The sequence below is a fragment of the Diplotaxodon limnothrissa genome, linkage group LG9 (assembly GCF_057381915.1).
Source record: "Diplotaxodon limnothrissa isolate DT_005_m linkage group LG9, D_limnothrissa_male_GT1.1, whole genome shotgun sequence".
Classification (NCBI taxonomy): Eukaryota; Metazoa; Chordata; class Actinopteri; order Cichliformes; family Cichlidae; genus Diplotaxodon; species Diplotaxodon limnothrissa.
The window spans coordinates 7,967,531-7,993,314 of NC_140604.1; the positions used below are offsets into that span (position 1 = coordinate 7,967,531).

Below are 25,784 nucleotides of genomic sequence, written 5' to 3' on the forward strand. Positions count from 1 at the left end.
AATACATTTTTTGCAGGCAGCAATGAATTTTGTTCACTCAAATTTAGCTTTTCTTCGCTCAAAATAAATTTCTCCTCAAAATGCAACACTTGCACCTGCAATTTTTTTTTACATGCGCTCATTTTATTTTTATTTTTACGTGCGCTCAGAATAGTGGCACAAAAATAATGCCATAAAAGCTGCTTCCTGTAACCTCCCCGCTTCTTCTTGGTTCCCCCTATGCCCCCCTCCCCCTCATCAAATAAGTCCTGGAAACGCCCCTGTAGTTTATGGAGTTGCTCGTCAACTCACATATATTTCTGTTTGCAAGTCGCCTTCAGAGGCTGACACAGTGACGTTTAATGTGCATGGATAGGTTTAGCTTTAAAAGAGAATTCACTTTTATTTTTCTCCTGAAACCCTAAGTGTGAAGTGACCTTACTGCTCAGCAGTCTCCAGCTGCCTCCCTGCTAGAGAAGAGGGATGTTTCCTCGGCGCTGGTGGAGAAGAGGGGCTGTTCCCTCAGCAGATCCCAGCTCAGTCCGTCCAGAGCAGCGGCACGGGTGAGCGCCGGGGACTAGGCGGCAACGCAACGACGCATTTCACAGGTAAAAGTGGAGCGACACAGGGCGCCTTTCATCCAGGCATTCTTTTGGACTCAGGGGTCGTTGTTGGTTGTGGCTTTTTCTTTATTTCTTTTTATTTTTTTGTGATTTCTATTTTTTTGACAACACATGCGGCAGCTGTGGAGGCGAGCTGCTGCTGCTGCTGCTGTGAGGCAGTAGACAGCGGCTGAGAGTCGCATCTGCTCTGCCCTCAACATTTCCAGCGCTCCCTCAACTTGATCCAGCTGCCTCGGCGCTCTGTCTGCTTCCTCTGGTGGAATAGGAGGTTCGGGACAAACGGCCGGGCCACCTCGAGGATATGGCATTAGAAGGTGAAGGAGTGGGAGGATGGAGCTCCTTATTTATTTATTTATTTATTTTTAACTTGGAGCGTCTGCCACAGTTTGCGGACGCGCTCCTATCAGCTGAAGGTTAAAGACTGCTCACGGAGCTAGTCCGGCTAGCGTTAGCCGCGCTATGTGCCGTTCTGCGCGCGTGCTGGGGGAACAGAGGCCAAACTCCGTCCAAATTACGCAGTTTTTAATGTCCTAGCACGCGCGCGGACATTTCCATTGCCCGGAGCACTAATTAAAGACTTGAGCGAAAACGCTGCAGGCCATGGCTGGTGCTCGGGAGGCATCCCGCGTTACTCCAAACAACTGTCACTTATATGCAATTGTAACTTGTAGAAATGCTTTTTCTCTAATTTCGCCCTGCTGGTATCCCCTTCCTAGTGATTAGCCCGACTTACAAAACGGAGCTACCATTAAAAGATGACAGCATAGTGGATCGCCGAAATCAGCCAAGGAGTTCCACTCATCCATGTAAGGTCTCAAGTCATGTTATAACGTCTACTCGTGTGTTGCTCACATGACTAAACCCCAAACAAGCTGAATTTTCTTCTCTGTAAAACTGCGCGTTTCTGGGCTAGGCTAGTAATGCTACGGCACACAGTAATCTGCACCAGAACCAGAGGGGCTAGCAGCATCCTGCCGAGCCCGTCAATCATTTTCTGAGAACAGCACGGTGACAGCACTCGGGTCCGGTAACGCGTGTAGCTCTCGGTGCCCGTCGTACGTACGATGAGCGCCAAATTGCGACGGAAGCCAGGCGCAATGAGCCTCTGACAAATGGTCTGTCAAGTTTAGGCGGCTTTGATGTTTGCTTGTTGTCACTTTGTCACACCTGCAGCGTGTTTGCATGATGGTGGCTGCCGCTGCTGCTTGACCTCTCTTCTCCTTCCCACCGTGCAGGCTTCCTGCACGCACTGCCTTATAACCTCCGCAGAAACGCGCTGTCAAAACAGCCACCCTGCTGTCACTTTGACTGGGAAATAACACGATTTGGGGTCCACTGTTTGATGTTGATCTTAAATGTTTTTCATTGAGTAAATCCATTAAATAGCCCACAAGGCTAGATAAGTATAAAACACTGGCCTGTGTTTTGCCTCTTAACCATACATCTTAAATTATGTCACAGTGTTTGCGATGGCTCTGCCGCTTTAATTTTAGAATGGCTTTCACATAAATTCCTCCTGTCACTTAGAGACCTCTAGGGGCCAGATTGCCAAGACTGTTTTACCTGACCAGTCCAAGTTCAGGATTTTGTTACAGTTTAGTTATTACGGTGCATTTATCGCACCGATCGCTCATATTTAAGCTGACCTGACTTCAGCTGTCAAACTGCTAATTAACATTATGCAGGGGTGATCTGTTCTTTTTTGCCAAGGTCTTTCTTAGGTCAGTGAGTTTCCATCGAAAGCTGTTAGTAAATGTCAGCAAAAGACATTTCCTGGACCTCAGAGTGTGTCAGGATTTGTAGATAAGAAGCCAAAACACTGCAAAAAAAAGAAAAGAAAAGGCTGCGTGCGTGGGTGCATGAGTGTTATGTGGTAGGTCTTTTGCACATCCTTGAGATTTGAGATGGTGTGGGAACGCGAGGCTTTTATAGATGCCCTGAGGAGGGTGTGTGTATGTGTGTGTGGAATGGAGGGGTGGGGGGGGGGGGGGGGGGGAGATAGGGAGTGCATTAAGAAGGGAAGCAGCTCATTAATTCCCTCCAGCAGTGAGAGGAAAGGTTTGGTCAGCAAAACTGGAAGGGGCCCTCCACAGCTATGAAGTGAGTCGTAGCAGTTCAACTCTCAGGACTGATCCAAACTTCTCTTTCAGTAATCTTGTCTGTATGTATGTGTGCGTCTGTAAGTGTGTGTGTGATTGTTTGTGGTGTCGTTAACAGTAGCAAGTTCTGCCCTCTCTCTCTCAGTCGGTCTCCAGTGTCTTTTATAGGCCAAGAAAATTATTGTTTCTTTTTTTTTTCTGCTATTGGGTGGCTGCAGCTGAAGCCTTTGAAAGCCATCTAATGTTTGCCCGGCTACAGGGATCCCCTCTGAGGTCTCGCCTGATGTCACATGTGATGTCAGAGCAGAGGTGACGCAGGCGGGAGGGGAAGGAGGCTGGTGGATGAAGCCTGCATGAAACATGTGAAAGCTATACTGACATCTGCCAGCACGCCTCTCAGAGCGAGAATCAGAGGCATGAAATGATCTGGAAAGCGCACTCTCTCTCTCTCTCTCTCTCTCTCTCTCTCTCTCTCTCTATATATATATATATATATATATATATATATATATATATATATATAGAGAGAGAGAGAGAGAGAGAAGTATTGCTAAGTTCTGGCTGCTAGCCGGTGAATGCCCATATGTTTGGCAGATGGCCTGAGATTGTGTCTGCTTTGTGATTTCTCTGTGTCAGTTTTATGCCAATGAAGCCCTTGAGATAACCCTGACTGTTCATTTTCATGTGTTTACATAGCAGTTTTCCACATTTACTAGTGACAGCACTCCTGTTTCCGTTTGTGTGGGAGAGCCTTTTTCATCCCACCTGTGATGTGCATCACAGTCACCTGTCAACACAATTCTATCAGCTGTCTTAAAATGTGACACGCACGCAATGTGCTTAAACTTTCCTGATGATTCTGTTTATGCAGGACTGCTCGCTACCTCTCCCTCTGTGATGCTGAGCAGGAGCCATGCACAGTCCACATCTGATTAGCAGAAAGCCAGAGCATGCTAACCCTTTGATCACTGTGTTGCTGGCTGATAAACCAAACCACTGTCATCTCTAGCAAGCTCCGGACATTGACAGACACTAATTACCATGAAGCCAGTTTGGCAAGGCTTAGAATGAGTATGAGTTGGGAATAGCTCAGTGCAGGTGAAGCCTGCTGTGTAGCCTTCTGGATTAACGTGCATAAAATCCTTATTTTTTCCTCTTCTTTCCTCACATATGAAATTATGAGCATTTCCTGACTCTGGCATGGATCTCCCTTTGCATACCACTGTTGGATGCGTTCAAACGAGGAGAATCTCGTGATGTCAAATCACTGCATTTGAGCTGAACTGCGCTAAGCCTCACTGCACAATGGAAAATGAGTCCGCTGACATAATAACCGTCACATCACCAGCGCCTTTCGACTTGCCTCGTACATTAATGAGCCATCAGCTGTGCTGTTCTTGTGCCTGAGCCAGTGTTGTTGAACGTTGTCTTTGGGTTGAACAAATGTTTGGCTGGACTACTTCTTGACCGTCTGAAATGAATCAGAACCATACCATGGTGGAGCAAAAACACCACCCTCCCCCTGGTCCTCCCTCCTTTCTCCCAACCTCCTACTCCCCTTCTCCATCCCATCCTGCCTTTGATTTTTCTGCCAGCGGAGTTTGACTGTAATAAGTTTTGGAGCGTGGCAATGCAGCAGGAATATCTTAGCGGTCCACATGCTATTGTCTGCGAGCTGCCATTCACAAAAGCAAAAACAACTGTTGCCATGGGATATGCTAAACAAAATAATGCTAGTGGTTGGGGTTTTTTTTTGTGCTTTTTTTGGCAAAACCTTTCCTTTGTGAGATAATTGACTTGGGGTAAACACACCCAGTAGTGCTGTGCGAGACTGCAATCCAATACCAACTAAATACAGGGCCGGTATTGCATGATGCCGATACTGATACTTTTAACTTCTAAAGGCATCTTAAGTAGGGGAGAACAGTGTGTCATGACCTATGACATGAATCATCATCAGTTTGGAAATTCTAAACACGTTTTAATGACCAATAAATGTATTTTCCGAAATAGTGTTCTTTTGGAGACCCGGAATGTAAATGTGCCTGTCTCTAAAGCACACTGGACCAACCTCTGTTCTTTAAATCTGCTATAAGCTATAAACAAAATAGACATGACAACACACTGGGATTCAGACATTTTTCATAGTTTGAGTTCTATTTTTGTTTTCCATAAAAATAATTAATTTAGAAGAATTTAAGTGGGCGAGTACTGAAGTTAGCGAATAGAAACAAAGTATCATGCTCGTGTTAATCCGATACCCATACCAGCGCTGATATTGATACTATCGATAATTGGATGGCTCCGCCCACCTCTAGCACCCAGCCTGTTGCTACCCTCTCTGTTAGGAGGGTGTACATTGTGGAAAGAGCACATGGGTTGCAATGTCGTGAAGAGCTCTTGTTTTGTAATAATCTTCTTGCTTTCAAGCATTTCTTTACTTGTTCATTTTTAGCTGTAATTTTTCTTTTTTTTTTGCAGAAGATAATAATTGCCCTAAACTCTAGTGGCTGCTGAGCCCAGTGGGATTTTCCCAAAGGATAGCAAGTGCCCAGAGGGCACGTAGCTCCCCGGATAATATGCCCACACTTCATGTTGCTGAGTTACACTCCTACCTGATGTGGGGAACATTGCGGGTCACTGTAGGTAAAATATGGCCTCAGGCTCGTTTGGGCTGTTTATTCCTCCGGCCTCAGCCCAAAAAATAAAACGCCTCCAAACTTCTTTCCCTGGGACAAACAGGAGCCTGCCGAGCGCCTGATTGGAAACACTTGCGACACTGCTGGCTCTGCTCCGTCCGTCCACCCCCCCTCACACACACACTCACACTCAACGCACTTCCTCAGGAAGAGAGACGGCCCCTCCGCTGGACATGGTGATGTCACATAGATAAACAATCTGCACGGCGTTGCTGTTTGCCGAATGTGTTCGGCCGTCATCTCTGAGAAGCCCCTGTGCATGCACACTCCTAACAGATGCAGCCCAAACACTTGCCAAAAACACACCCACACGGGTCAGTTGTTATAGTTCCAAGGAGACTGGGAACAATGTGCTGGAGAGGTGCGGCTCTTGTGGAATATTTTAGGAAGCGGGCTTATCGTCTTTTTTGGTTCCAGGCCCTGGTGTTTGAGATTTCTTTTGTTGTGGTGCCTTTATGCTGGAGCCTGTTAAATCCAGATTTGTTTTTGTCTGTAGTGCTTCATTTTAAACAGGAATGTGCTATTTTAACACATCTGTGTTAACTTTAATCACTGTTACTCAGTGGGTTTTGAGCACAATGTGAAAAGTCTTCTGTTTTTCTACTTCAGACTTCAACTGCAAACTGTCTGTAAAGTTTATTTTTTTTAGATTGAATTATTCTGCTAATTTTTACCGTGCTAGGTTTGTAATCCGTGCATCCCGGGGTGCTTAGTCACACCCTCTAACGCTGCAGTTCTGTGCACCTCAAGGCCTGATTTAGGTCTCCGTCCTGCATTGTGTGCCCTCTCTTCTTCCCTCCCCGCCCCATCTTAGCTAGGCCATGAATAAGGAGCTGACACCAAACTGTCAACCTGCAAGCCGTCATGCCCCTGCAGTCCGCCCCAATGTAGCCACCACACACTCAACTAAAAGAATAATGCTCCTACCTGTTTTCAATAACAGTGTACAGTTGTGGTCAGAAGTTTACACCCTCTCATCATAGAAATTCTTTACAGTGATGAGTATAATTTGGTCTTTTAATGATTTCTTTGAACTGGGTGGAATGATTGTTTATCGTGCATCTTTAATGACTTTAAAAATCAAGAAATAGATGAACAAGTTAGAATTTGCACCTTGACCAGGCACTTTTGGCGACCATCAGCATGCTTCTGGGATTATTTTGCCTGGATATTTGCCCCTTTTCTGGGCAGAATTGGTATAGTTCATTTAAATTACTTTGCTTTCTTGGCATGAACCTAAGTGAAGTCCACAAATTTTTAATAAGGTTGAAGTCGGACTTTGAGAAGGCTCTTCCAGAAGCTTAATGTTAGCTAGGGCTGAACGATTATGGAAAATAATCTAATTGCGATTTTTTGCCCCAATATTACGATTGCGATGCGATATGCGATTATTTTTTAAGGTCTTTGTCTTCTGTATTATTAAACAAAGACAAGCAATACATCATATAGTATGGCCAATACTATATTACATTAATTTTAAACTGTTCTTTCCTGGAAGACAGACCTCTGTTATGATGACATGAGGTGATGCATGAATTGATGACTGACATTTTTATTTAACTTCTTCAATCACAACAGTATATTTGAACATACACAATAGTTTATTTTTAGCTTACAAACATCTGAGCATAAAGTGCTGACAAGGAACCCTGGTGTAAACATTAAAATGAAAGTCAGTACAATGTGCAGATTGCAGAAATATACATAAACAAAATCAGTGGCTTTACCACACTCAGTTTTTCGACATCTGTGAACTACTAGACAGTCATTCAATTAAAAAATAATATTAAATAAATAAAACTAATAAATAAAAAATACACACATCTTACTGATCTCTGCAGTCAGTAACATTACACATAAAGTGCAAACATAATAGCAATTGTATAAACACACACACAAACACGCCTTTAAAATTTAAAGGCGTGAAATTGGACGGTCTAGTTCTGATTAGCGTCACCGCTGTCTCGGTGGAGTTTAATAAACTCGGCTGTCTGCTTCTTGCTATCTAAAATATAACCAGACACTGGCGTAAATTCTCGACTGTCTCATACTTCTGTTTAATAAGTTTTCTGTTTGACGTTTAGTCAGCTGTGTGAAAACCAAGGAGGAACCCACCCGGGGGATTAATAAAGTTTTATTTTATCTAATCTAATAACTTTAATCTCAGCCAAACCGATTTACTCACGAACAAACAAAACACTGAAAAAAGCCCAACAATAACATTTTTAGGTTGTCTAAGTGACTTATATATTACGTTTAACCCGAGCAGCGAAACTCCGCGGTGATCTGAAAATGATGTGCCGGGAGTTGTGCCGTTCTCGGCCGCATCAGTAACCCTCGAGCTCCCGGCTAGCTGTCGAGCTGGTGGGTAGCAGACGCCTCTGAAAACGTCGAAGCACTTTTGCAAATATGGGATATCTTGATAAACCGAGCAGATATTTGATGTTTACACAACTACTTTCTCGCCTGAAAATATGTTAAAAGTTTATTTTGTGACCCAGAAAGATTAGTATGAGTAATTTTAAAACTTAGTAGCGGCCGCCATTGCTGGAAACTGGAGTTTGGCTGGGCCGCGCTATGAATTCTGGGATATGGTAGTAATTTGGACAGCCTTCGGCGCGTCGCTGTGACGTAATCGGTCTACAAATGCGGCCTCAGGAGGATGCAGCCCATGAATTTGGACATGTCCAGAGTATAATCGCAGCCTTTGCGGTTAGAAAATTGCACTTGATCATGTCGCGATATTATCGCAAATGCGATATATCGTTCAGCCCTAATGTTAGCCTCCTTTATCCTTTCCAAAACCAGTTTTCGTGTGTTTTGGGGATCATTGTCTTATTGGAAGACTTAGTTGTGAATACGTTTCAATTGTCTAGTTGTTGATTTGAAGTGAAGTATTTGGAATTAGTCTTTCTTCATTATTCCATCCAATCTGTGCAATGTACCACTACAACTGGCAGCAAAACAGCCCCAGAGCATGATTCTTCCCCCACCAAGCTTGACAGTTGGTTCATTGATCTCACTTTTGAAAGCCTCATCGATATACTTCCAAACATACCTCTCGTCTTTGTGGCCAAATAGCTCAATCTTCATCTCGTTTGACCATAAAAGTTTTCTCTATAAGGCATTTGGCTTGACCATTTGTGGCAGCTGCAAAATTGAGTTGAGCATGAAAGGTTTGGTTTTCGAGCAGCGGTTTCTTTCTTAGTCAGCACGCTCTCATGTAAAACTTATTTTACTGTGGCTGCTGTTTTCTACTTAAAGGCAAGCTTGAGCTGTAGTGCTTTTCTGCATTGTTTCTGAACATCCCAACCATTCCTCTCATCTGATGTTGACAGTATAGCGCCTGGAAAAGTGGTGAGACATCCAAATAACTGGTACTTATGTACAATTGTTTGAACCGATGGTCTCTGAATCAGTAGTTGTTTAATAATGGCTCCAACAAACCTTCGATGGACTTTCCCATTGTTGACTGAGTCAATCCAATCCAGCCTCACTGGTCAATCCATTTAGTGCTGGCAAAAAGAGAAACTACCAGTTGTAGTTGATCATAATCACCAATGAGACGTGAACAAGCCTTGGACTTGACATTGTAGAACCTTCAGCACCACTGCTTTTTGTGTGAGTCAGCGTTTGTGTATGTTTGAGCCTGTATTTATAATTTTGACCCTGCGAATGAGAGATAATCAAAAATAAATTCAAATTTGTTCACACACACAATTCTTATTTATAAAAGTCATTAAAGATGTATACTACACAATAATTCCACCCTGGAAAAATAACGTTTCAAATAAATGTTCAGTGCATGTGAACTTCTGACACCAACTGTATGTTAATTGACCTCTTCTATCATTCACAAAAGATGCTACAGTAGTAGTTTATAGTATGAGGGGTGGTATGAGAATGCCAGTCCCTATATGTTTCCACTTGTTTTTAGCTTACTTTAGCAGCACATGTTATCCATAAACTATATCATTAATTTTCTCTCTGTGAGTGAGCCATGCCATTAAAAATACAGCCGATCAGCCCTTTTTTCTAGTTGCCAAATCCGAGAGGCTGCAACACCAATGTCTTTTTCACATAAGAAGGCATTGTGGTGAAACACAATGTTGTTGTGTTTTGGGGGGTTGAAAGCTGCCCATTGTTGCATACCAGTTCTCAAATCCAAGGTTTTATTTGACATAAAATCAGTAATTCCATTGCGTAACAGAATTAGTGGCATTTAAACAGAGCCCATCATGGGAGGGAAGGAAGGAGCAGGGCTGGTGACACGGTGGGGTGGGGTGGGACGGTTAGAGGGACTGAATGAATGCAGCTCACTTTACAGTAGGAAATCCTCACTTTTACTGAGGATGCAGATAATCTTCATTTAGCGCTGACACCGAGAGCCTCAGATTGAGGATTAAGATAGATTAGTGAGCATATGGATGTTGAGTTAAGCTTGGTTGATATGCAGATATCATAGCAAAAAATGAATGATCATATTAGCCCTTGGCCTAAGGCTTTAATTAATTAAGCCTTTGCCTGGTTGGAGGGATAGGCTTGAGCTGCAGGAAGGAAAGGGTACTGATACCAATCAGATTGCGGATTCTGATACGGGCCTTTGCAAGGCTGCGGGGAGGCATGGTGGTTATTCTTAATTTAAAGCACAGAAGAAAAGGCCCATCACATGAGTGACAAGCTGTCATAAATATTAACATCTTAGCGTGCATTTTACTGGCATTTATGCGATTTTTCTGCAACAGCTGTACCAAGCTTAAGTTGAATTAAAGTTCTAGGTCCACATTGCTCGCTTGAAAGCAAATGAAGCAAACTGCCAGCCCGTTTTCACTGACCTTGCTCACAAGTAGCTAAAACTCCAAACCCAGCTCCTTCTTGAGAAGATTACCCTAAAACACAAATGGAAAGAGTTAAAGTCAATAAAAGTAATAACTGGGTAAGAGCCAAGAGTCAATCCTCCAAAACTAACAGGTTTAAGGTTTTAAATGAAAAATATAATCGTATTAGGGGGCCAGACATACAAAGAAAGCAGCATTTCACGGTCTTGGATCCTGTTAATCACCTAGTAGGCTCTCCTACAGTTCAGGTACAAGAAGGAGGGAGAAGGGGTGGTGACGCTGTCCTCTGAGTCAGGACTCCTTTTATAGAAGGATTTTTTTTAATCTCTTTGTGACGATCATGGCTGAACAAATTCTATGGAGCAAAACAAATGCTAATGTGTTTGCAGCTGAATACATTTCGGCAAGGCTGCATTGCTGTCTATTTCAGAAGCGAAAACAAGCAATTTGGCTCTGCCGTTTAACAATCATAAAGTGATTGGCTCTTAAAACCATCTGAACGGCGTTTGATTCTGGCAACGAGTCACACGGCGCTGTTCCTGTATGCCATTTCTTATTAAGGACAGCCAGGTTGTTGGCAGTCTGTTCCAGCAGAAAGTATTGAATGAGTGGGCCGCAGCAGCATCTGTCCTGTTGACAAGGCAGCAAACATGACTTCATCAAGGGCATTACATCACGAGCAGATGCACACTGGGTATCATCATTTCAGTTCTTCATCAGCCCATCATACTGATACAGTGATTGCTGGGCAGAAAGCAATTCTTAAAACGTTAAATCCAACCTTCCCCTGGGGGTCCCCGCACTGCTGCCTGTTTAGAAGGTTGCAGAGAATGGTACTTCTATGGGGGAGCTCGTCTAGCTAGCCTAAAGTGGATGTAGCACTGCAGTTCCTTACTGGGTTGCTTCCTTACTGGTTTTTAGCAAAAATGTTGTGCATCATTAGCGTCTGCTTATTTGTTATACTTAGGAGGGATGCTTCTGTTGTGAAATTTTGGGCTGATGTTGATATTTAAAATAAAAATTTGGCCTACAGCTGATACCAGTATTTTTTCTGTTTGCGTATTACCTGGTTACCCGGTTACAAGTATATGGAGACTTTTTATTCAGGGTGTATCAGAAAGAATCACTCGCTCACTCGGCAGAGAAGCTGGCGGTAAATTTTAAAATACAAAGCTGAATATAAAGTTTTCCATGCAAACATGTCTGGAGTCATTGCAGGTTGGTATGCTACCTACCTGCAAACACGTGAAACTCACGAATCTGCTTTTTCTAATGGTACGTGTTTCAAAGCTCTTTGAAGATTGATTAGACTTTTTGATACACACTGTTTTGAGGCTGTCCCATTTGTAATTTACCCATACAGCCAGGGGTTTTTCAGTTTGGCCTTACAGTTGTGATGCTCATACCGAGTAAACGTGGGGTAATGTGGGCTATCGACATACTGCACCGTCTATAAGGCTTACTGCGTGGTGCGTAGCTCTGCACAGGGTAGGAGAGAGGACAGTAACAGAGAGATATACTGGAGTTTATTTAACATTTACAGCATGAAGACAGATTAATTTAAGTAATTTATATATACCAGCAACAGAGCACTGAATCCCAATGAACCTTGATGAACATGTAGCAGTGAGTAAGTCACATTAAGTAGTGCACATAAGTTGGTGTCATGTCATAACAATTCCCTGTGTTTTTTTAATTTCCCTGCTTAATTTTTTTCTATAACAATTGAACTAATAAGATAGATTAAGTTGTAGCTTTTCTCTAAAAACAGCACACTTTTGTGCTTGATGGATTTGAATTTCCTTTGCCAGGATAATCATAGACTGAAAATCTGACATCATATGAAATTCTAATGATTTTTGTACAGAGCTTAGGAGTACACAAACGACTACTCCCAACTAGGAAATTTATTTAGGGCACATGTCTAAAAGCATGTCCTCTTCTTCTAGAACCAGAAAATACTTTTGAGATGACAGGGGAGAGAAAAGATGCGGAGGCGGGCAGAGAGAGAGAGGAATACAATCCCCTAGTTGCTTCATTGATGCAAAACATGAAGCAGCGGAAGGGGCTGCTAACAGCTACCTTACAGTGACTGTATGGAAGTCTGCAGGGAGCCTACTGTAAACAGTGATATTTTGCATTTTCACTGCAGCGCCAGCAGCCCCCTGAAACTCCTCTTCCCGCTGAGGAACATGCGACTGCGGCTTGTTTTTAAGGGTGTTCGTGTAGCCCCGGTTCACCATCAGTTCTGGAGCATTGACGGTTCGGTGCTGATGATGTCTGAGTGAAATGAAAAGAGGGTTGTTGCTAGGAGGGACCGGAGAAGATAGGTGGGAGGGAATGGCTGTTGGGAAGGCGGCTGGGCTGGGTTTTGTCGTGGCGACTCAGAATTTGGGGTCATTTTCTTTTTCTTCATTTTGTGCCTTCAAATGTTCACAAAGCTCGGGAACCCTAACAAAAACTGGACACGGGTGGCGGGGATAATGGTTTTATCGTCACCTTCTTTTTTTCTGTCTTCCTTCTGGTGTCTTCATGCCGTCCCCCTCTCTCTCTCTTTTTTCCAAGTGATGGCCTCAGCTGCGCAGCTGTGACGGTGATCCCGCCGCTGCACGTAGGGAAGAAGCAGAAACGCCTTGACAACCGACCTACCTTCCTCTCTCTCAGAAAAAAAAGCAGAGAGAGGAAAAACGAAACCACACCAGCATTAACAAATGCGACCATGTACAGCGTGGAGGACCTCCTCATCTCTCATGGATATAAGCTGCCCAAGCATGCCACGTCCTCCACCCCTACCCCTACCCCAGCCCCTGCTCCCTCATCCCACCAACCCCGTTCAACCTCACCACCATCCTACAGCAAGCACCATGAAATACTAGAGAACAGGTCTGGCCCCAGGACAGTAAATGGCTATGAAAGAGGGCCCGTAGTGGCCTATGGGAATGGTGGCGGAACCAGGCAGCCCCAAGCATACGATGCTGTGGGCTGTCCCAACAACAACGAGTCCAGAGATAGGAGCCTGCCGAGACGGGATGGCGAGAACCGGTGCCAAACTGACACTCACTCCTTGGGAGAGTCGCTGACCTCAGACAGTGGGTAAGCTACAGACCCGTGATGTGCTGCTGTCTAGATGTCTTTCTGCATGCCCTGAACTGATTCTTTTTGTCCTGACTGTTTATCATTTGATGTTGTGGTTTCCTTGGATGAGATTTCTAAAATGACGTAAGTCATCAAAGAGTTTTGCACAGGGATTTTGCAGTACATATTCAATGGAACTAACACCGCTGCCGGTTTTTCCCCTGTGTGTAACTTCATCTCATTTCATCTCTATTTCCCTCTTGCCTCCTCTTTCCAATCAAGTCTTGGGTGAGGGGAGGAGGGATAATGTGTGCTGGAGTCTAATCTGCCACATGGGGCCTTGGAGTTGTAATCAAAACAGCTTTTGGCCAAACCTATGTGCCCCATTTGAGCATGCCCAGTCTTACGCACACACTTAGGTTGCCAGGCTTGTCAGAATACCCCCTTCTGTATGCCAGGTTGTACATATCAAGTATACTTTACTGGCTTCCTCTTGTTTTAAAGGCATTAAACCTGCTTACATAATGCATATCTCATCAATTATAAAGTATTCATATAGTTTTTTTTAATATGTATATGGATCATAGGCTATATTTAGCTTAGTCTGGAGTAGTTATGCAAGTGAAACCCTCTCGGGTAAGGTCTGTTAAACCTATGATATTTCCGGAGATATCGCCAGGCTGCAGCCAGCCCGTTTTTTCCCCTGAAAACAGGATTGTTTAGTTTGCCTATTTACACCAGTTCTGGGGGTTAGTGTGCTGTAACTGAGACAAAGTCAATACAGCTGTTCCCTTGTCCACACAATTAGACAGGCTTGTCAGATCTCTTCCCCAACCCCCTTTTTCCTTACATTTTGCTTGGATGATTCCCCATAATCCTTTTTAGCCAGCAGTCAGTGACGGAGCATCTCGAAATAGTCAAATGACCTTGAATAATGTCAGCAGTTGTGTTTGTGGCATTTTTCTTTGTTTTTCATTTTTGGTGTTATTCTTTGAGATGAGTAATCCGCATTTTCATGTCGCTGCTCTGCCAGTGCTATCAGAGCATTCTGCTGGGAATGAGGGAATCGCAAAGACATATGTTCTGCGATTTCAGTCCGTTGTTTGCTCATCCCTCTTTTCTTCCTCCTCATGCAAATCTGTTTTGCCTGGCAGCTTTGGTTTAGATAAGGAACGGGCCTTTATTGGCACTTCCACTCAGCAGTGCTACTTAGACCAAATTAGCCTAATGATGTTAACTCATCTTACACAAGATGCCCTCAAATTTAGCAGACTGCCACGGCTAGTCTCCCCTCCCCTCCTTCTCTTTCAAGCCAACGTCTGTGACCAGTGATGATCACGGATGGAAATGTCAAGGACGCTCGGCGGCCTCGGCCTCGAGGGGGACTACACATGCGCTTGCGTCTTGTTTACATTGTCAGTCAGTCTGTCACTCCACAAATAGGCTGAAACAATCCCGCTGCATGTAGGGACCAAATGCGGCTTGTTGTCTGTTGGGTCTGTCATCAAACATCTTCACAGAGATACAGCAGAAGCCGTCGTTGCATTTAGACCGTGCCCATTGTCTTAGATTAAGGACTAATGAGCAGTGCTGTAGAAAGACTGTCAGTGAAACATCCTCGACATTTTGATCTGCTTCGGAGGACGTCCGGGACTAACAGCCACAGCTTGTCATTGTGTAACATCTTCATTATGCCCCATAGAAAATCACAATTACCAAACACTCCATTATTACTCATAGTCATTTGTCTCCATCTAGTGGGAAATGTGCTCCTTTTTTTTAAATTGAATCTCTTCAAATTGTGAATAAAAATTTGCTACTTATATCACTTATATTTTACTTTTTAGTGCCCAGCTTTACTGAGATTTATTCAGTGCGTATGTCATGCAGTATTGCATTGGCCTACCTCTAAATCAACTATAACGATAAGGATCATGAAGAGAGCCTTACCCTATAACTAAACTACTTCATCTACAGCCAGATATTGGGGAGACACTTTCTTTAAAGGAGGGAAGAAAAAGAGTTAAAATCTTGGTTACCTAGTACCTAAATATTGGACTAGTTTTTCTATAAATAATATATATGATCTTAGCTAAAGCCAGTGTGAGGTTTTTCCCTACATAACACCCTCTACCTTTAAAACACCTCTTATTAAGACTACTAACTATAGCATTTTAAATATTTTTAATGAATAAAAAAGTTTTAACATCATTAGCTTTGGCTTCACTGCAGGTTCTCCAGCGTTGGCAGTTTAAACAGGAAGTAGTCTCTGGTGTTCAGAAGTATCTCCTGTTTTCTTATCTAAACAATTTCACTGACAGATAAGGGAATTTTATGAATTTCATAGAACTTCTATTTCTATTCTTCATCTGTTATTTCTGTCCCAGTTCTTCATCCAGTTTCATCTTTATTGTGCTATGGGTTGTTTCTTCTTCGACAAGCATTTCACTTGAAGCATATGGATGCCTTTGTGTGTTTCGTCACAGGTTTTGTGATAGCACCAGAGGTCCTCAGTCTCAGTCCAAAGATGTGTCCTACTGGCGGAGGAGAGGCCAGGACTTCACTGTGCTGCTGGATTATGCTGACTTCCGAGATCCCCATGGAGGGGGACCAGGGAGCTACAGCAGACCAGACAGGCCTCAACAAGCAAGAGGCCAAGAGCTCTCTGCCGAGGAGCGTCAGAGGGCAGCTCAGGAGAGGCAGCGATGGGCGGCCCAAGCCCAAGCTCAGGCCCACGCTCAGGCCCAAGTCCAGGCCCAAGCCCAGGCTCAGGCCCGATCCAGAGACAGGGAGGCTGCTCTCCATCAGTGGAGGATGGCGACTGAGAGGAAATGCCAGAGCCTGGGGACAGATGAGTGGCGTCCAGCTGTGAACTTTGGCAGCCAGCTGTCACAAAGTGAGGGCGAGCACTGGACACAGGAGCAACAACGGCTCCATGCCAGGACACCAGAGGGGATGGTAGTCCACCCGAGGACCAAAGCCAAATCCCAGTCCCTGCCCAGGATGCTACAGCCTGAAAGTCTGCAGTTTGTGGAAATACCTTCATCTGGTCAGGACCTGTACAGACGGGTCAATGGCCACCCATTCTTACACCATGATCTTTACAGAGCACCGCGCTGGCCAGAGAATGGCAGGCCAGCTAGCGCTAACCAGCTCTCAATGACACCAAAGCCCCGCTTCACCCGACCCCCCAGACCGCCCTCTTATGAGATGCACCAGCAGATCAGGGGAAGCTGTGAGGTGTTGTCTGGCAGAGACTCAACCATTCCCCAGTCCAGGGACAGAATGCCAATTCCCATATCAAGACCAGGTGACCTCCAACTGGACTATTTTGCACAGGACTCTGGACCTCCAGGATACATCCCTCCCCCATCATATAAAAGAGCTCCTATAATGGGAGGAGGGCGGCGGGGATATGGTGAAATTGCTGTTGACTACAGGTATGGACATGATAAGAAGCTTTAATGTTCCCTACTGTAATGTTCCCCGCTGTAAAGTACCCTACAGCAGAAGACAAGCATGACGAAATGTGTCGATAATTTTTGTAAGAAAAAAAATGTCAGAAGGAAATATCTGATACCACTTCCTATACATATTTTTCTTAAGTAGGACATGCATTTTATGCATAGACTAAAAGCAGGTAGCCACTCTAACGTCATTTGTTGGTTAGGGAAGCCCAAATATGAAGCCTTCAACTGATAATTTTTACTGTCACAAACTTGGGGTCATAAAATTAGACTTGTCACATGAGAGTTGTATCTTACTGAGAAACTGAGCAATCATTAGCTAACAACTTGTCAATTACAAGTCGTTAGCCAATGAGCATATTCCAATTTAAACTTGTCTGTGACTCCAATGGGGACCATAATTTACAAAATGAGTGTTATAATATGTTTAATAAGACTTGAAACAAGCAACCAAAAACTCATTAAGTCTTTACTGAGGTCATAAATCAAGGGCGCTAAGGGTTGTTTCTGTTTCATACACTTGTATCACTTTTCACACCCAGAAGATAATTCCATCTTTTTTATTTCTGTCAAAAGGCTCAATTTCTGTCCTTTTGGTGGTACTTGGTAAATATTAAATAAATTTACCTTGTGATGCATAATTCTGACCTGCTATACAAAAGCTGGAGCAAAGCTATGTAGTAATAGTTTAGTAATTATTCACAAATTAATATTGAAGCCAGTAGGTTGTTTTTTTTTATGTTCATCTCCGTATTGGTTAACTTTGTTGTTTTAACTCGTAGGTACAGAGGAGAGATGTACCAGCACATTCAAGTTGCTCCAGATGGGTCTCACTGGTTCACCAGACATCCAGTAGGTCCGTGGGCTGATCCCCAGAGAGAGAGGAGCCAGAAGCAACTTTACCCTGTGTATACTACCCAAGAGCACCCTGGTGGAGGGGTCCAGTATATCCCCTTTGATGATCCCCGTATCCGCCATATTTCCTCAGCCCTGGGTGGCAACTCCTTGACGGATGCTGATAAGATTCGCCACATTCGTAACGAGCTTCCCAGCGTCACCGTGTCGGAACCTGCACCCGACGACAGTGCCTTTTTGCCCCCGCCATTGGGGCCTTTCATCGCTGCCAAATTGGCCGATGACGGTAACCAGACATCTTCTAGCGACTTTGACAATGACAATAAGAGGTGGCACAGCAATTTGCACAAACAGACCGTCGATAACTTCCCAGCACCTGACCAAAACTGCAACAACAGATATCCTAAAAACCATCGCCCTCCTCCTTCGCCCTCTTCAGCCTTCCAAACCCCGTTAACAAGATCTTCTTCTCGTCAGGGCTCCAGCTCAGACCAGGTCTTTGCTGAAACCATCACCCAAGTGAAGAAAATTGCCCCAGATTCAGGGCCAGAAAACAATAGGAATACCAAGAGAAGAGTGAGTGAGACCATCTTCTGCCTTGTGTCTGTCCCTGTTCATACACCGACTAACATTAACAAAGACTTTGGAGCTGATCAGAACAACAATGAGACAATACCGAGCTTGACCGTCACCAACACTGAGACATTCGCTGTAGGCCTCAAAGAGAGCCCCAATATTAGGAGCAAGTCTGTGAACGAGATGCCTATTAAATCCCATTATTCTCGCTTTCACACCAGCAGCACATCCTCAATGAGGAATTACAAGAGAGCTCCTTTAAGGAAGGAGATAATAGATGCCTGGACACTTCAAGCCAATGAAGATAAAGAGTTGTGCTATGCTGGGTCTTGGCCTGGAAACCAGTACCGTAATCAGGAAACTCAGACCGGCTCACCTTTGACAGTGGTAAAAAGTCCAGAACCCCAGAGCCCTCCGGGTGGGCAGGGACCTGTTCAGTCTGCCTCAAATACAACCACGGATATTGGCGTGGTGACAGACAACAGCTCCTCTTATGGCTATCCGATGGCAGGCCAGAAGAACCTTCATCTCTCCAGCAACAGCGCTTTTTCCCGCCTCAGCCTGAGCCCAACAGAACCGCTATCCCTTCAGCCCGCGCAGCAAGACCTGTCCTCTCCACCCAAGGTTCAAAATCAGGGAGACGAGCAGCCATCATCTCCGAGAAAAAACAGCACCCCAGAGACTGCAGAGCAAGTCGTCTTTGGTCAGTTTCTCCTAAAGCCAGTGAACCGACGACCCTGTGATGTTATTGGTGAACTGGAGAGCATCAATAAGGAAATGGAAGACACAATCAGCAAGAGGCCCATTGTGGCTCAGTGCATTGATGATCTTGATGGGATGAATAAGAGTTTAGCTCGGTTTAATGCAGGAGCACACTTTATTGCTGGTCCAGAACCAGGCAGGGAAGCAATCAGTCTTCCACCATTGCACAATATAAAGCCCAACAGTACAAAAGTCAGATCAAAGTCATTGGCATCTACTGCTGACCTAGAGTCCATGAGTATGAGGAGGTTTTTTTCCAGATCACAGGCCAACAACATACCAGCTACTAATGATCATTCAGTTCACACAAACTCAAACTGCAGAGACAACTTGTCCTCGCTACCCCCTCACAATGAGTCTAACCGCCACTATAGACAGGATATCCCAGTCCCTCAAGAGTCTTTATTGAAAGATGTGGGGTTAACTGTGTACACTGAAACTCCCGGTGGTCCCGGGGAGCCAGTGCAGCGCTCACTCTCAGTCCCCTCACCGCTGGATCAGAAAGATTTTACTCAGTCGATGGAGCCCTCCTGGGACACGAGGACAGCAATTCTTAAATATAGGTGTAGCCCTGAGCACAACTCAAATAATGAACTTGAAACCGAGGGGAATGCAAAAAGAAAGGCTGAATCAAACAATGTTCCACCATTAAGGGGAGACGTGAATTTAACCATCTGCAGGACCAGGAGTGAAAGCAGCAAATCACCCCAGAAAGACAGTTCACCACATATCACAAGGTTGACCAGGGAGGTTTCTTTTGTGTTTGAGGATGATGATGGCGATGTGAGATATGCCATGTCGAAGCCACTGACCTACAAGAATGAGTCAACAATAGCAGATAAGCACCTAGAGAACTTATTGATTCAAGAGAAAGCCAATGCTTTACGTGCAGAGGATCTCAGCAACCTGTACGAGGTCAAATGCGCAAAAGGAATCCCGGAAAATGAGTCCATCGAACAGAGGGCGGCGCGGATCCTGGGTATAGCCGTTCCAGTGGAAGCTTTAGGCGTGGCTGACAGGCAGTCTGATGACAGCCAGGATGATGCAGAAGCTACTGCAGCTGAGGAACGACAAAGCCCAACTGATGACACACAGCAAGTGAAACGAGAGTGTGAGCAAGTGAAAGAGGAGTCCTTGGTTGTCCGAGGTACAGATCAAGAAGAGTTCAAAGAGACACCATCAGGTATGGATAAACAAGTACAAGAAGAAGATAACAGGCAACAGCACAGCAATGATCACAGTGATGGCAGAGACAATGACGATACAGAGACTCAGTTAGTATTAGACCTGCCCGAATTCCCACCAAGTAAGCTTCCCCTGTCTCTGCCCATCAGCCCCGATGAGAAGCTGTCCTTGAGCATTTGCAGTTGGGAGAAAAAGGGGCGAGGTGGAGCATGCAAACTAATCGAATCCCTGCAAGATAAGCTGAACTCTACCGCGGTTTCATCTGCTACTTGTATGGACAGGTCAACAGCAGACAGAATGGCCCGTCTGAAAGAACTGGACTCTGTGTCTCGAATAAGACGCCTTAGTCTCAAAGACATCAGGTCTGGTGAAGAAGAGTACTCGCAAGAGATAAATGAAGACAGAGAGGAATGTGAAGTTCAGGAGAAGACAAAAGAAGACGTAGTCGAGCAACAATTAGAAAAGGAGGAGAACGAAATGGCAAGAGAAGGAAAAGAGGAGAAAAACCCAAGTGAGCATGATAAGTTGGAAGTTTCTGAAGAAGACTGCAGATCAAATGAAGTGAATGAAGGGGTGTGTAAGGAAGAGCCGAGACAGGAAGACGAGGTTGAAGGGATTAATGTTGAGACTGTGGTAACAGCAGACCATGAAGGAAGTAAAGAAGTAGAAACTGATGTTAAAAAGGAAGAGCCAGAAGAAGAAGTGGTTTTGAAAATTGTGGAGGAAGACAATGAAAACTCTAAAGATAAGGTGGAAGACGAACTGAATGCAGCAGGGGTCAGCAGAGCGGAGACAACTCAAGATACCGGCGGGCGAAAGTTACCCAAACCAAAGCAGCGCACTAGGCTCCAGAAGCCTCCTCTGCTTCCTAAACCTCGCAGTGTTCCCAAGAGAGAAATAACGCTGCCACTTAACTACAGCGTTGGGACCTGTGGCCCCTCAGATATGGAGGATGAGGAAATGCTCTCCATTTCAGGTGGGTTCAAGTCAGTGGCTAGATTCAACCTTTTCCTATGCCTATTTTCCCTCCTGAATAAAGCACCCTCAGTGTACTATACACATGTGATTATTAACCATTTACAAGTACATACACTGCTGATTATGTTACTGTTAATGGCTGGGGGAAAGATTTAGAAGAGAAGCTTTATAACCATTAAATATCTGTTAAGATGCAGTTAAGCACATCGAGAGTGTAGCCAGGAGTGCATGTGAGTTCACAGAAAGACATAAGTTTGCACCGTTATGTTAAGACTGTTTTTTATATTTGAACAAAGCCAGGCTAGTTGTTTCCTGTAAGATGTTTTATAGCTATAGCTTTATACTTTGTGTATCTCATATCTCACTATAACGCTTACAGCATGTTTTACATACATAGAAACATCGAGCTTTGCTATAGCTAACCTGCCTTGGAAAGAACTAGCCTACTAACATAAGTCATTAGGGGAGGCTTTGTAGACCCTGCGATGTAGCCTGACATAGCCATAAATGACATTGTTGCTGTCATCTATGCTTGTTTGGGTTTAATATGTGTTAATTGTCATGTGTTCGTGTCCCAGTGTTTTATATGCAGTGCCAGCCTGTAGAAACAAATAAAATGCTAGGTCATTTTCCTCCCGTGGGTCCCGCTCTTTGTTGTGGTCAGTGTTTTGTTTTTTCATTGCAAACAAATCTCCCCTCAAGAATTTCCTAACATTACAAGTTCTTATATTGATGCTATGATTATTCTTCCTCATATTGAGACGATGTAATTGTTGTTGGTCTCTGGCCGATACATTTAAAAAGTAGACAGAAATAAACAGGAGGAATCAATGAACAGGCCAATTACAGTAGTTGCAGGATGCACCGACCCAACACGCAGTTACGTTTCTACAGAGATCGGTTACGCCGTAAGTCACGGCGTAGATTTCCTCCTGAAGCATAAATCTGCAGCAAGTTCTTGGCCCACAACAATCATCAAGCATGGCTGTTATTATTTTGTCAGTGACACCTACAAAATTTCACAAGTGTCTTGCGTAGTTCCAATTACCGTACTCCTCTTTAGGAAATCGTGAATAAATGTGTTTGTTACAGTCGCACTATAACAGTCCCAAAATGTCAAACTATTCCTTTAAGGTCCACTGAGGTGAGAGCAAATAATACCGATATGTCTTGTTTTCGGTGGCGTTGTCTCATCTTTTCTTCCTTCTCTTTTCTCATCAGACTCTTACGACCCCAGTCAAGTGGAGAGGGTGTAACCTCTGACCACTGCCTTCACCACTGTGGAAATCAGTCTTTGTCAAGTTAACAGCTTTTTCCAGCAACAAAGGCTTTCATCTCACCTCTTGGCTCAGTCAGCTGTGACCCCTCCAGTAATGTCACACATGACTTCTCACAGAACTGACTGTCCCGGTGCTGCAAGAGTTTCTTTCTTTCTTTCTTTTTTTTTTACAGCCAAATAAAGGCACTGCTGGGTGCCAACTCTCCAGGCCTTTTTCAGTCTCGTCATTGTCATCCTTCCACTCTCTCCACCTCTCAGCTAGTTTATTTGCTCGAGCAAGAGGACTTCCTCCTTTTGAAGTTGTCTTATTTTGCTTTTGGAGGAATGCATGTCATTATTCCCGTCTGCACTCGGGGCTTTCTCAGCAAGCTCTGGTGTTGAAATATGAATGTAAAAGTGCTTCTGCTCAACAAACAAACAAAAGAAATGTAACAGAAAAAAACATACAGACACACGTGAAGGCGACAGTATTGCATTACAATCAGTATTAACCTAACCAAATGTAAATAAGAAAGAGTTATAAGATTTTATTAAGAATATTAAAAAAAATAACAACAATTTAAGACATTTAATTGCTGAAGAAATGTATATTTTCTTATGTATGTTATGAAAGAGTAGATTTTTGGGGGGATTGTAGTGTTTGGGTGTATTACCAGTAAGGAAAGCCCTTGCTCTTTATTCTTATATTTGTGTGATAGAGAATGTACCGAGAGAGGATTGCATAGAGAAACACTGTGGTCCTTGAATAGCTTCACTCAGAGCAATACAGTTGTCACACGCTGGGGTGTTTGTGAAATGATTTCAGAAGCAAGTCTCTATTTCAAGGCACTGATCTCATTTGCTTTAAAGGCTCTACCTTTTGGTACAAGCGTTAGATTTGCACAGCTGAGATTATTGGCTTTATGTTACCTATGAGCACCTGATAATCTCTGCAAATGCTCAGAGATTATACTGGGAGGGATTCGCTTTTCACACCCTCCCCGCTCGAGTCTCAGCATCAGCAGTCGAGACATGTACCGGGACTGTCTTTCGTTAATCCTCATGTTGTTCCTAAAGAAATCTCAACACATATATTTTTTCCTGGAATTTGTGGAGTCTTTGCTGTTTTTGCTCACACCCTACCTTATGTGTGACTTCAGAAGTGCTTTTTTTTGCAGGAAATGATAGATGTAGCTATGTAGCAGTGTGCCTGGTACACGCTGTCTTTGTGGAGAACTTTTTCTGTGTGCTTATTTAAACTGGACATGAGCAAATCCATTTTATTTTAAATGAGATTGGAGACGTATGAAGGTGTTTTGGCAATAATAATGATTTTAAGCCAGAAACGCTTAATATCGATGCTGTACAGAACATTGATGTTGGAATACTAATCACAGTATCTGTACATGTTCAATAATTTAACACTGACATATCAATGCTTTGTAAGTTGTGGGCATAACTGGCAATTTGGTTCAGACTCACGTCACTTATGGGGTAGCAATACAAGAAATTTAAACACAAACCAAACCAAACTTTGTGCTATGCATTGGACATCAACACTCACTGGGTTTAATGGCAAAATTCCAAGCTAAAACTGTAACTCCTGGTTTGCTTGTATGACCCTGTCACTCTTTGATCCAGTTGTATTTGGGATCTGGTTTTAGACTTTCTCGGATGTGGCTCTGACCCTGAATTCATCGGCAGGGCATTAAAAACAAGGTTTTGTCTTTGTTCTGTTAAAACAACCCAGTACCCGTACCTCTGTGTTCCAGGTAATGTGTTATCTGGTCATTCCTGTAGGTCTTTTTGTACGGCGAGTTCTTTGTAACATAATCTAGACTATTGGTGCACATCTTGCTTTGATATTTTCTATTTTCATACAGAGGTATGTACAGCTTCTTTTGTATGCGCTGCATCTTTTTTTCCCCTCCTCTTTTTTTGTGCATGTAATGCGTAAGAAGTCACAGAGAGAAAGTGTATTTGCATATAATTGCATTTGGTACAATATAGTCTATCCAATAAACAACTGTTATATTTCATATAATGTATATTTTATTTTCAAAAGTTAAGCTACATATTTAAAAAGAACAAGGTATTTTTAGATTATTGTGAAAAGGGAACTGTTTTTGAAGGCACAGTATTTGTCTATATTTGCTATGATCATTAAGAATGATCAGAAATACAGACAAGTTTGTGCTGTTGTACAGTACTGCAGACTGTTCATAAATAAAAGTCTTTGCATGAAACATTTTGCTTCTGGTTGTTTGCATTGTGTTAATGTAATGAAATATCCGTCAAGAAGCAAGCCAGTGGTGCTGTGCCATACTGCTAATTTCAATGTGATACCAAGTAAATACGGGGCTAGTGATACCAACACCTTTAACCTATAAAAGGCAGCTTATGTAAGGGAGAGCAGTGTGTCAGGACTTATGAGATGAATCATCATCAATTTGCTAATTCTGAACATGTTTTAAATCACTGTGACTTTTACTTTCCATAATTATTAGTTCAACACAAAACACAGCTTTCAGCTTTTTATGGATTTAAAAATGAAATCTTTGGAGACCTGGTATGTAAATGTGCCTGTCTCTAAAGCACTCTAAAGCGCTCAAATTCTGCTGTTTAAATGTGCTTTAGGCTTTTATAACTAAAATATATACGGTTAAAATAAATACGGTGGCACGGTGGTTAGCACTGTTGCCGCACCGCAAGAAGGTCCTGAATTCTATTCCACCATCAGGCCGGGGTCTTTCTGTGTGGAGTTTGCATGTTCTCCCCGGGTACTCTGGCTTCCTCCCACAGTCCAAAGACATGCAGTTAGTGGGGATGGGTTAATTGATTAATCTAAATTGCCCATAGGTGTGAATCTGTGAGTGAATGTGAGTACGAATGGTTGTCTGTGTCTTTGTGTGTGACTGGCGACCTATCCAGAGTGTACCCCGCCTCTCGCCCTATGACAGCTGGGATAGGCTCCAGCGACCCTGGAAAGGATAAGCGGAAGCGAATGGATGGATAGATACATGTGACAGTCAACACAAAAAGCTTTTAGTGGATGATTATATTTTTTTATTTAAAGAAAAACCTCAAATATATATTAACCTGTTCAGCTGCTTAAATGCAAATATCTAGTCAGCTAATCAGATGGCAGCAGTAAAGGCGATTTAAGTGGCTTTGAATGTAGCATTGCCTTGTTAATGACAGAGGTCACAGGCAAACAGCCAGACTGCTTTGAGTGAAAGGCAACAGAAATGCAAATGATCTGCCCGTACAGTTAGCGTAGAAGAGCATCTCTGAGAACCTCAAACAATGTCGACAGAAGAAGACCCCACTGGATGTCACGCCTGTTACCTAAGAACGGGAAACTGTAGCTACATTTCACACGGGCTTCAC

General features: G+C 43.6%; 1 protein-coding gene across 1 annotated transcript; it reads left to right on the forward strand.

Moving 5' to 3' along the window:
* Nucleotides 1–329: 329 nt before the first annotated feature.
* Nucleotides 330–24,509, forward strand: jcada (junctional cadherin 5 associated a). Its single transcript, XM_085362614.1, has 5 exons — nt 330–587; nt 12,804–13,331; nt 15,800–16,753; nt 17,563–21,134; nt 22,358–24,509. Exons 2-5 carry the CDS (start codon nt 12,958–12,960, stop codon nt 22,390–22,392), a joined length of 4,935 nt encoding a protein of 1,644 aa, XP_085218740.1. The 5' UTR covers nt 330–587; nt 12,804–12,957; the 3' UTR covers nt 22,393–24,509.
* The last annotated feature ends 1,275 nt before the right edge of the window (nt 24,510–25,784 follow it).

Excerpts from the sequence above, each read along its gene's own strand:
- jcada (XM_085362614.1), top strand. The coding sequence starts at position 12,958 with ATGTACAGCGTGGAGGACCTCCTCATCTCTCATGGATATAAGCTGCCC. Across the intron at positions 13,332-15,799 it reads TCGCTGACCTCAGACAGTGG|GTTTTGTGATAGCACCAGAG; the intron begins GTAAGCTACAGA and ends GTTTCGTCACAG. Across the intron at positions 16,754-17,562 it reads GAAATTGCTGTTGACTACAG|GTACAGAGGAGAGATGTACC; the intron begins GTATGGACATGA and ends TTTAACTCGTAG.